Source organism: Argiope bruennichi, chromosome 10 (genome assembly GCF_947563725.1).
Source record: "Argiope bruennichi chromosome 10, qqArgBrue1.1, whole genome shotgun sequence".
NCBI lineage: Eukaryota > Metazoa > Arthropoda > Arachnida > Araneae > Araneidae > Argiope > Argiope bruennichi.
In genome coordinates, this window is record NC_079160.1 from 19,200,934 (window position 1) to 19,213,464 (window position 12,531).

Below are 12,531 nucleotides of genomic sequence, written 5' to 3' on the forward strand. Positions count from 1 at the left end.
GACTTATCTGTATCTATTATATTTTTTTAAAGTGTAGTTTGATTAATTAAAATGAAAGTGGGTAAAAGGAATTATTATGAATACAATATATTTTTAAATTTTATTTTAATAATTTTAGTTTTATTATAATCTAATTTTTAAAATTTTGTTATTATGTGTGTTCTCAGAACAGCTTCTGTTTAAGATGTCTGCATGAATTTCCCGATAGGAAATTGCAATTATAAAAAAAGAACTCTTTCTCTTATAAACTTTTGCATGAAAATTACTAATTTATAAAAAGTAAGAATTCCATAGAACATACAAATATTTTTAATTTCTTGTTATTTTGTACTTCTAAACACTTTCTCTACAGTAGGGTTTCTTTTTCATTTTTTCTTTGCTTTTGTTGGTAGAACTCTTCAAGCATTTCAGCAATGGCAAAAGAAAGGTAGCAAATGGACTAGTACAGATTATATAGTTCCGTCTGAAATGTGTGCTATGATAAATGTAGTTCTTGAAGCCAAGAATCAGGTTTGTTTTGTATTCCTGTTATTTAATTTTCTTTTTAGCATTAAATTAATAATATATAGCAAAATTATTAATAAAGAAATATCTTACTAAAGTTTCTTTCTTTTCTTTTTTTGTAGTCTTTAAAGCTGTGTACTGTCGAAGGAGTAGACCTGGTAAGTAATATTTTTTTTTTATTTTCAATGCTTAATTATGAAGATTGATTTTGATAATTTGGAAAGCAAAATTTTTTGAAAATATTTTTTATTTTTTCTTCATTTTTTTGACTTCGAAATCAGACTTTAAAAGAAATAATGCATTTTAGAATGATTTTAAACTGATGATTATGGTCTTTATATAGTTATTTAATTTATAAATGATGATACAGTTTCAGAAGTATTGATTTTTGTAATTAATTAATTACATATTATTACTGAATGTTCAACAATTTAATATTGGATCATTCCAATATTTATTTTGTTGATTTTTTTAAAAATAAATTAAAATTTTTATTTAATGCATGAAATTGTTTTTTATTTCTCTGAAAATATTTGTTCATAAGCATATTTCAAAATATGTGCATTTTATGTTCAAATTATGCATTTAAAATATACATTGTACATTATAAAATACATTTTAGTTACAACAAATATATTTTTAGTCTGTTGTAAAAACTCATTTGTTGTAACGCTATTATCTATTTTAACTCTCTTCCTTCCATTTCTAGCATCAATACCATGCCAAGATCGATGAATTGGTTGATAAAAGCTTGAATCAAATGATGACAGGGCTCATTACGAAGGTGTTTATTGGAAATATATTCTTGAATTTATATATTTATTTTATATTGGCATGTTTTCAGAATTGAAATATTCATTTTCTTTACAGTTGACAAGCATATTAGAGCTAACTTTAAACAAGTTATCTCGTTATGATGAAGGTAGCCTTCTCGCACCTATCTTATCGCTCACAGTAAGTTCGAGCTTTCATTTCTTGGAAAGAATTTTTCATTGAAAACCATACTTCATTAAATTAGTTTTAGTAATATTAAGAATTATTTCTTATGCAATTTGGTATTGATTTTTTTAATACTGAGATATCAATACAAAATGTTTGTTCACATTTTCAGATTATTATAATCAAAAAAACTTATTAATAGCTATCTTTTTTTTTTAAGTTCATATCAGGTAGATCCTTTATAATAAGTTATCCAAATCATATTGTTTGCCTAATGACAGAAAAATTAAATTTTAAAAACCATATATTAAATACTGAATTTGTGAGTTAGTATTTAAAGTTTCAAACTTTTATGGAAAAAAATATCTGAATTTTATTGATATACAAATATACCTTATTTTTTATTAATCGAGAATTATTAAGACAGGATGTGAACAGATTAATAATATAAAATAGGATATACTTTAATAGTAGAAATGATTATACTATCTTTTGAAAAATATAGGACCTAAAATAAAAGGTAAAAAGAGAATGATGGGAGATATAGTGGTTATGTTATACCAACAAATGAACCAATTGTAAAATAATTATTTGAAATAGTTTTAAGATAATGCTGTTAGTGAATTGAAAACATCTTATCGTAATGCTTCTACTGCAGCAAGTGCAAGGAAAAAAATGATGTTATTCACAACTTGCAGTTGTGAATTTACTTACTTCAGTTCAATAAGTTAGTTTTAATAGTCTCATTAAGTAGTTTTTTAAACAAATTGTATGCAAGATTATATTTTTTACAAATTGTATGCTCTATTATAACTGCTGTATTTGCTTCATTATATTTTTTTATATGCTATTTATGAATTTAAGATTTGTCATAAAAATCTCCCACGCCTCTTAAGTAAAATAGTAATTGAAACTGAATTTAAAAATTACTTTAGATAAGTTACTAATAGATTAAACAGGATATATAATTTAGGAAGTTTTTAGAAACAGATCCAGACTATAATTATTTCTGTTCTATTAAGAAATAACTGATGAATTGGAGGGAGGAACAGATGCTTATAAAAATAAATATAGACTGTTTTATTATGTAATCATTAACTCTCTTTATTCATGTTTTCAGTATATTCTAAATGACAACAATTATTTAATATAAAAAAATTCCTATCCTCAATATAGAAATTTCTTTCAAGTATAAGTAAGCTCCTTTTGTAAGGAGATATAAAGAAAAGAAAATATTTATCCCTCTGCCATTTCCTTTTCTAATTTCATAAGAGTTTGAGCAATGAGAATGAAAGAAAATGAAATGAGATGTAACAGAGGAGAACTTTCAAATTACCACATGTTTAGATAGAGAGTCAAAGTTATAGATTTAAAATCATTTTTGATCCCAAGACTTCTAAAAAATTGTAGCTATTGAAAACTATCAATACAAAAGTTATTTGTCATGATTATGGGAGAAGTATTTTAAACGACCAAAAATTTAGACACAGAATTTTAAGAATCTCCTCGTTTCAGATATCTCTCAATTCAAAAAGCTCATTTTTGGAATTAAATATGTCTGTGTAGAAAATAACTCAAAAACGTTTTGAGTTGTATGGATAAATACGGAGTATGGATTGATATAGGGTCTTTACACGATATTAATTTTTATCAAATTTTGATTATAATCCATTTTTTGGACACTTATTTCTGGACATATGTGCATGATAATATCATTGTGCAAAAAGTTAGATCAATAAGATTGATAAACATTTTTAGCAGTTAAACTATAGATCAGTATCAAATTTTGAATTAGATCCATGTAGAGGTTCACCGTCTGTCTATTTGTAATTTCGAATGTATGTAAATGCTGTCTGAAAAATGGAACCAATTAGATTAAAATGAGTTCTGAGTCAATATTTGGTTTTAATGGAGCAACAAAAAGGTGTCCAAAAATATGTACATGGTGTTTATTGCATTACGAAGCATAAAATGATCATATACAGCACTCAAGATAAAATCTGAGCCCTTTTGGCATTTGCTATTTTGCCCAAGACCTTTTCTTATTTGCAGGAGAGGATGGATAACATTTTTGTAATTCAGCTTGTAAAAATATTTCAACGGGATTACTGCTGAATGACTGATTATGAAAAAGCAAGGAAAAAGCAGTTACTAATGGCAACAATGATTTTTTTAATTCTTAATTGATGTCACTTGAATGAAAATTATTTATACTTCTGAATTTATAATTTTAACCAGATTTTCTACTGCCAAAATTTTAAAATTGTCATTTTCTTTTTGAAAACTTTTTTTTATTTGAAATGTGAGCCATATTGAATTTGAGATTTATTCTTCTTAGTATTCATCTTTATTTCTTAAAAGCAAATTAGCATTGATTTAAATTATGATTAAAATAAAATTTAAATATCTTGTATTTACAATTTTCTCCAATTTGGTAAATAACCTGTTTTTCATATTAACATAACATCCTTTAATTATTTTTTTCAAGTCTTATTTAAAAATGTTATTTTATGCATAGACAGATCTATTTGAAGAATTGAAATAAAAAAAATCTATTGAAATTTATTCCAATGTTCCTTTCTTCCCTTGCAGTATAAGCAAGGTGTATCTAGCTCGGGCAAAGAAGTCGGGTTAGCGTACATCAACTTTGCTCGCAACAGCATGGAGCAGTTGAGGCAGAAGGTTACTGATGAGCTCTGGGTTCTTAGTTTGTTTGAGGTAATTTGGTGCTTTTATAAAGTAGAAGTGAACACAATATTCAGATTCTGTATTAATAATTTTTCATTATTATATTTTGTAAAAGTTGTCAGAAATTTTAAAATACAGTGTGATGTATCCAACCTTGCTTGGCACAAAAATATTATAATGAGAATTTTATGATTTTTACTCTGCAATATTAATATGTTTATAAATATAATAAATTAACTTTTTCATATTAAAAAAAATTCTGTTGAGCATTTCATTTATTATTTCTTTTAAGTTGTAATACACAATTAAATATAACTTTAACCTTCTGAGTTCTAGTCTCAAATGCTTTAAGAGCTTTCATGAATTCCTTTCATGGAAATAATGATGTAATCTCACTTCGATGAAAAATTTTTTACTTGCAGTTAAACACTTTGGCATGTGTGTGTGTGTTTGCTTTCCGTCTTTTCTTGATTACTAATGTACAATGAAGGCCTGATATTACTCCTAAATACTTAAAAAAACAATCTGCAATCTACTAAGTAAGAATAAATAAAAAGCTTAAACTCAATAAGATTGCCTATTCACTAACAATTTCAACATCATGCCTTACTGATCTATACATAGATAAAGATGTATCTATGCAATGATCTCTTAACTTAATTTAAATCTTAATAAATTTCCTATTTTTTTTACATTAATACATGTTATTTAATTCTAAAATCTCATTTAATTTCCTGACTCAAATCCCATTTTTTTATTTAATTATTTCTAACATGCCTGGTAAAAAATAGTGGACTGTTTGGTTCTCAGATTCCGAGGTTGGGATAAAAATTCCTAATAACTTACACGTTCCTTTCAAAGATACTTGAAATTCTCTTTCTTAAGTCAACACGTGTCAAAGATATCCCTATCAGAATTTCTTAGTAAAATCACTAAAAAGAAAAATTTCTGATACTTTTTGCTCTTGTTTACTGATGCAAAGAAATACATAAGAACTTTGCTTCCATGTACAAATGTTGCCTTACTTTGAAAAGAAAAATAAATTGAATTTTATCATAAATGTTTCTTTTTCGGCCAATGCTTCTACTAAAATTATGACACATAACCTTGCTGATAGGGGGCAATTGTCCCCCTATCGGTAATTTTCTTGCCAGTAATGCCATGGGGACAAATAACTAAAATGATTTAAAATAATTATAAAATTGTCATTCTACAGCAGTGATAGTACAAAAGACCATGTGTCCGTGAATGAACACATGATTGAACACATACTATTGAAACGTACCATCATTCGCATCATTCATGCCATTTAAATAATTCTACTTACCATGTATCCATAATTGTATGTGCATGATTTGAGAAATATAAGAAAGAGTTCCGATTACTCCCTGGGCTCTAAATTTCCCAGATCTTGATCTAAATTCCTTGATCAACACATCTGACTGAAAGACCCTTCATCTCGAAATTTTCACAAATTACTTGATGCTCTGCTTTTTTAATGCCCCAGATGTTTGTCACCACCTTCAAAGCACATATTGAGTCCAAGACATGCCGTTGAACTGTTGTTTTGACAGTAAGAGGTTGCTATTTGGTTATAACCGGACTTATTAGGTAGGTAGATAGATAGGTAGGTAGTCATAATACAACTCAACTGAGTAGAAACAAATATAGGTATTAAAATTAATGTGGAATGTCATGGCCTATAATGATTTTTCTAAAATATTATTTATTTAATTCATGCATTGCAGATTTATTATATAATAGATTTTTTGTAAACAATTTATAACCAATTGTTCTTTTTTAATTTAAGGATTGGTATGCTGCCCAAATATCAATGATATGTACATGGTTATCTGAAAGATTGGATCACGGTTTACATTCCTTCCAGTTAGCAGCTTTGTCTCATATAGCAAAAGTGAGTGGATGATTTTATGATGAATTTTCCCTTAATGTCATGTCAAACTGTAGTAGTAAAATCTCATTGCAGGAATTATCCCTACAAAAATATTGCTGGGGAAAAAAAACTGCTAATGCAGTTTACTCTAACTTTTCTAATGCAGTTTACTCTAACTTATGAAATATAATGGAAAAAAATTCCAAGGAAGGAAATAAAATTGTGAAGGTGTTCTATTAGCATAAAATATTGTAAGCTATATCTATGATGATGTATGATATTCTGAAAACAGGACAATATCATGAAGATATCACAATAATGTTGGGATATTTTTTCTTATGGAACTATTTTATCACTTATTGTTGTCTGTAGTTATTGATTTTCAAATATGAATTTTTCCAATAAGTTACATTTATTTTCATTTCAGAAACTATATTCTGATTTTGAGCTGCAAGGGATAGAAGAAGAAAAATTGAATTCAAAAACGTATCAAACTATCACAAGTCGGTTACAACTAGAGGAAGCAACTGCTGCTGTTAATGATCCTAGTCATAGAGAAAAAGATGATTCTGAGTATGCATGTTATTTTGTGTTGCAAAAGTTAATTATTTATTTATTATAGTATTGAAATATGAATCTTTTAACATTATTCAATCTTTTCATAGTGCATTACATAGCAGTCAAATCTAACTTTTGAAAATAATTTGAAATATATTATTAGATCTAATATTATAATTTGTTTAAGTGAAAAAATCCACAATGATTTTATGCTTTAAAAGTTTGCTCTGTATTGTTAAACATTTCCATTCTTTATGATATTTTTATATATAGCAAATCAATAAAAGGATAAGTTTTAATATACAATATATATATTTGTATAATATTAGTTTTTCAGAAAAGAGTGGATTGTTTTTATTAATGTTTTTAATATTCATTTTTGTATTTTTTTTCTCTCCCTGAAATGGATTTAAAACTTCTTTATATAAACATTAATTATTTTATTTGCTTAATGTTGCATTTTTTATAGTTATATTTTCTAATTAGGTTTTAATTTTTTATGTTTTGTTTTCAGATAGATCCTGTTTAGTTAATTGTAAGTAATATTTATGGAATAATAGCATGCATTGTGGGGATGGTGATGGTTTTTTTTCTACGATTTTTGAACTTTATGATTATAACTACCGATAAAATAATGAAAGCAGTTTTTGATATGTTAGAATGCTTTTTGAATATCATTTTCTTTTACTCCTTTTATATTGATTACCCACTTACTAATAAAGAAAAATGACTGAAATTCTAAAAATATAATAAATAAATAAATGTATGAATTTTAGTATTAAATTTTTTGAAAGTCGCTAAATAGGTAACAAATGTTTGAGGCTGTTTCATCTCTTCATTATTTTTTAAAAAGCTGTTGTGATAATATGATACATCATTTAAATAAAAATCATATCATAACAATTTTAAACTGCTTTTATTGGGAAGAAAATTTTTGGTATTAAATTTACATATTCTGATTGCAGTACTAATGGTGTGAAAGTTTTAAAAACATTATTTCCTAATTTTTGTATAGTTCTTCTATTATGTATATTGGTCAGAAGGTTTCGTTATCATAACTTAAAAATTAGTAATAATTTTAAACTAGATAGAACACTAGTTCAAAATTATTACTAATTTTGAACTAGTTTATTCATTGTTATTTATGGGAGGGAAAAAATAAGAAAAAAATAATATACACTGTATTATCTTTATTTGAAATTTACTCTTGTTTCTAAGCATTAAAACTTGAAACGAATGGAAACTAAGTCAATTGCTAAATCTATATTTGTCATGGGAACCTTAAAAACTAGTTGTTTTGCAATAAGCCATTTTCTAACACATCAAGTATTACATTGCAGAACATTGTTATAGTTTGAAGTCAGCCGGTGTTTGCAATCTACTTAGGAATGTATATTGTAATGAAACAAAATCTTATGCATGGATTTAATTTTCGTAACTAAATACCTTATCTTTACAAATAAATATTTACAACAATTATATTTGCAATAAAAATATGCATTTATATTAAATGAGCAATATTTATATTTAAAATGTAATTGCTATAGTTCTACGTGTATTATACACAATTTTATTTTCGGTCCATCTGTTAGAATCAGAATTTGATATCAAATGTTTCTAAACATTTTGTTTGATCATTTCTGTATGTAAAACTCTGAGTATTTGCTGAGTTCTTTCTAAGAAAATAAAACCTGATTATTTCTTCTTGATTACCATGCTGATGAAGTTCAAAAATTGAAAACAGACTTGGCTTATTGGTCTGAATTTAATTTGAATAAGAAAATAAATATCATTCTTTCTATCATTCCTAATTAAGCAAGACAGTTATTTTAAATTTCAAACAATATTTTCAAAATTATTTCTTCTGAGGCAGCAATGCACCGAGTAGCAACTAGTAGCTGACAAATAAATCTTCACTATATTTTCATTTGAAAAATTGTCACCTTTTATTACTGTAATAAAAATGTATAAAAAGTTAATTGAATTTGTATATAATTTGTTGCTTTGATTCCTTTGCAGGGATTATCCGGATGGTGAAGAAGGAGCCAAGGGGAGGACTGTGATGCGGGATGAGGGAGCAGAAGGCTATGTCAGTAGCATTAAGAACGTCACCCAAAATATGGTCGGAAGAATATCTAATTTGAGTCGTGGAGGTCTAGGTGGCTTAGCTAACAAATTTTCTGGAGGCTTTCTCAATTTTTAGTTGTTTTTTTTTTCCCCCACTAAGCATGTCAAGAGCGATATCACTCCTCAGGTGTTTTCAAGCCCTCCAGACAAACACAGACTTTCTTTTTTGGGGCATTTATTGCATTTAGACTTGCAAGGTTACTGTTATAGTGTCTCTGCTTCCTGAGTGTACTTAACAGTCTAGGAAAAGTAGACAGAGAGCGTCTCTAGAGCAGGATGCCTATTTAGCATTAACAAAACAATAACATTGCATGTTCTTTTTAAATGCCAAGGTGCCCCTAGGGTAGTGGCACGTTTACCTAGCAAATAAAATCCACTCTTTTGAAGTGAAAAGTGCGATTTTAGCCTTTATGCATTTCTTCGTATTTCTCTGTTTCACCGATACGCTATGTCCTGAGCATGTACAGTAATTCTTTAGACATGAAAGGAAACACAGTGTGTTTTATCACTGTTAGTTAAGAAATTTTCGTTTTGTTGATTGCTAGGCAGTCAATCTCGAGTACATGAAATTAGATTTATTACTTTTCAAACATAGAAACGGATTCCGAGTCATAGACATCATTCCAATCTTTAGGGTACACAATTTTATGATTCGTATTCTTTCTTCTTAATAGAATTCTATACAGTTTAAAATGATAGGGCTAAAATTTAGATGTTTTAAATTGATCTTACTTATTAATTGCTCTATTAGATACGTTACGGATTCTAATAATCTGTTATAAGGGGAAAAAGAAATAAGTTAATTTGAAATGAATTGTGTAATGTTTGCAAGATTCGTTCAGTCATTTGTGTATTGAAAGTTTTATGATTGTATAGTTTTTAATTGATAGTTAAACATTATTAACTGTTGGACTTAATTCTGTGGAGTTGACTTTTATCTTAAATATTTGATATGCAGTAATTATTGCAGTTGTGAATGAATTATATAAATATTTTAGTATTGTTTATTTACTTAGAATGAAATATAATTTCATGTAATACTATAAGCCTGTACTAAGCAATATTTGTGATGTATATTTCCATTACTCTTGGACAATATTCTTCTAATACTCCTTATATAGACCTTGTAAAAAGAATTTTTCCAGTGGGACTTTAATGGTTTGGGAAAATGTTTAGCAATACTATATTTCAAGGACAAAAATCAAAAATCAGCGTCTGACCCTTCTTTAAAGAGACAGCTACTTAAGTAAGAACTGCCACATACATTAACATGAATCAAATTTAATAAAGTGATCGATTTAGCTCAAAATAAATAAGCTTTCCAAATAGTTTGCTAAATGATAAAGGAAAGCATGTTTTTTGCTACTGATGTGGATGCAATTGAAAAAATATAAGCCTTATATTAATCATTTTGATACGGCTTGCAACTTTCATTATTCCAGAAAAAGAAAGTAAATAACAAAGGCTTAAATGTATCTGTCTTATAAAGAATGTTTAGTCTTGCTGGTCTCTATATTTGTCTTTTTATGTATGTTTATATTTTGAACATACTCTCTTCATTGCTATCTGTACAATAACATGAAGTATATCTGATGTATTATTTCATTCAACCTACTGCAGTGCTGTTAAGACTAGTGTTTCTGTGTTCTTCAATACTGCTAAGGTGCTGGACTCAGCATTCTCTAAACAACGAAACTTAGACCAAATTAGGGGTCACTCTTTAGTCTTTTGAATATTTCTCACCTATGGAAACTTACCATTTTCGGTAGGATGTGTACTCCTTTGTTGTACATTCGCCACTTATCTACTAGTCCTGTGTGTGTTAGTTTTTCTCATAGTGTGTATTTTGCCTGTTCTCACCTCATGTGCATTTACTGTATATTGCCAGAAAGATTATAATAATTTTTTTTCATTTATTTTTTTAGTCTTTCTGTTAATAGTTATTTTTTTATGCATGGAAACTGTTGGATTTTAACAGCGAGATCAGTGAATGATGTCCTCAAAAACATGAATACAAAAATAAATATATTATAAATTTTGTTCTAAATTTCAAATATAACAGTACTGAAAAATCAGTATCTGCATTGATATTATTAATAATAATGTGCATGTGTTAAGGACTATGTATGTGATTATTACAGTATAAAAGCATTTTGATTAAAACCATGACATGAAAAAAAATTGTAAAATAAAATGCTTTTAAATTAATTAAATAATTAAACTTATACAAGTAGATAGATTTAATTAAGATATAAAACCAAATATTTCCTAAAACAATTTGGGATTTTCAATTATTTTTTTAGTGTTTGCTTTATTTGTATTAACTAATTAGGTGAATAATTCTTTGTTTTTCTTAATGTATACTTTTCTATTTTTAAAATTTTATTAATATTGAAATACAAGTCTAGTCATATACTCTAATAATTTCTGATTTATGTTCTATTATTTTGATCTTTTTTTTATTTAAATGGGTTTCTGAAATACTTTAAATTATTGTTTTATTTTACTAGATACTTTAATCTTTGACTGGAGTAATTATAATTTTAAATATCAAAAGGATTGAACAAAATATGGTGATAATGAATAGATAAATTGGTGATATGCTTCAAAAAGAAATCAAAATTTTTGTTTACTAAATACTAATATTGAATGGAAGTAACTGAAGTACTATTGGACCAGCTTAGCTAGAATTAGGAAAGGTTTATAAGTGTGTGCATTTGTTATTAGATTTAAATATTTTTATACGTTTTTGTTACTTTTTGTTTTTAAACTTTTATTTTTACAGTATTAGTTTTTTTTTTGTTTTGTTATACGCTTTTGAAAGAGATTATGTAGTCTCTTCTGTAAAATAAACAAGAAAACATCTATGCAAATGTACTGTTAGTTCACATGTAAACTTTCTTCGTCTTTTCCTTTGTCGTTATGTGCTGCCACCATGTAAAATACTATACAACTTTTGTAACTTCTATAGCAATAATGTCATACTTGAAAGCAATTTAATGTGTCTTTGCTATTTTTTAATAGCTTTACCACTTTTCATTTTAAGTTATCTCGATTATTTTGTGATATATTTGAATCCCATCCTCTTTTCTAGTCATATGTGTTAATGAATATTATTTTGTCATCATTATGCATTACACACATACATATATATATATATATATATTCTTTGTACTTATGTATCAATTTTGGCAATGAAGCATAAAGAGATTATCTAATCCTGGTGGCAGCAATTTATGTTAGCAAAACCTAAATCATTTTGTATTTATGTCAATGAACATTAAAACTAGTCTAGTCTAAATATAATCTTCATATTTTTCTTGCAAAGTGAAAAAAATGTACAATTGTTATTTATTAGAAATTTTGTAGACTAATTTGTAAATTTTTAGTTCTTTGTAGTTTTTAGCTCTAATAAAGTTTTTAAACTTCTGTTTCATTCACAAATCATTGTTCTTTTTATCATTTTAATGCAATAAATTTCTTGTTTCAAAGTCAAATCTGTTATTAACATTGAGAGAAAAGTCATTTGATGAATTATATTTCTTTTTTCTCTAGACATTTTAAATTTAAATGTTCTTATCTTTATATTATTGGGTCTTTTCAAATGCAATGGATTAATGAGGTTTGTATCGAAGAGAATTTATTAAATTGTAAAATTAATGTTAATTGTAAATAACATTAATTGTAAAATTAATGTTAAAATATTTAATTTATATAAATTCCCAACTCCTTTCACCAGTGTTTTGGCAAAATATTCTGTTTCCATTCCCTTTGTATTTTATTAGATTATATTTGTCATAAAATTACAATTTTTATACATT

General features: G+C 26.6%; 1 protein-coding gene across 11 annotated transcripts in view; it reads left to right on the top strand.

Moving 5' to 3' along the window:
* The window catches only part of LOC129989166 (calcium-dependent secretion activator-like), a 72,289-nt gene extending 60,143 nt beyond the window's left edge, over positions 1-12,146 (top strand). For 10 of the 11 annotated variants that reach the window (XM_056097521.1, XM_056097525.1, XM_056097524.1 and 7 more), the window contains 8 exons: positions 393-510; positions 627-662; positions 1,214-1,288; positions 1,375-1,458; positions 4,036-4,161; positions 5,942-6,046; positions 6,453-6,598; positions 8,603-12,146. In XM_056097521.1, coding sequence (XP_055953496.1) covers positions 393-510; positions 627-662; positions 1,214-1,288; positions 1,375-1,458; positions 4,036-4,161; positions 5,942-6,046; positions 6,453-6,598; positions 8,603-8,786 — 874 coding nt within the window. In that variant the 3' untranslated portion in view covers positions 8,787-12,146. Of the gene's footprint in view, positions 1-392; positions 511-626; positions 663-1,213; positions 1,289-1,374; positions 1,459-4,035; positions 4,162-5,941; positions 6,047-6,452; positions 6,599-7,097; positions 7,119-8,602 lie in introns of all 11 variants that reach the window. The other variant, XM_056097530.1, reaches the window with a different exon arrangement.
* Positions 12,147-12,531: the final 385 nt, after the last annotated feature.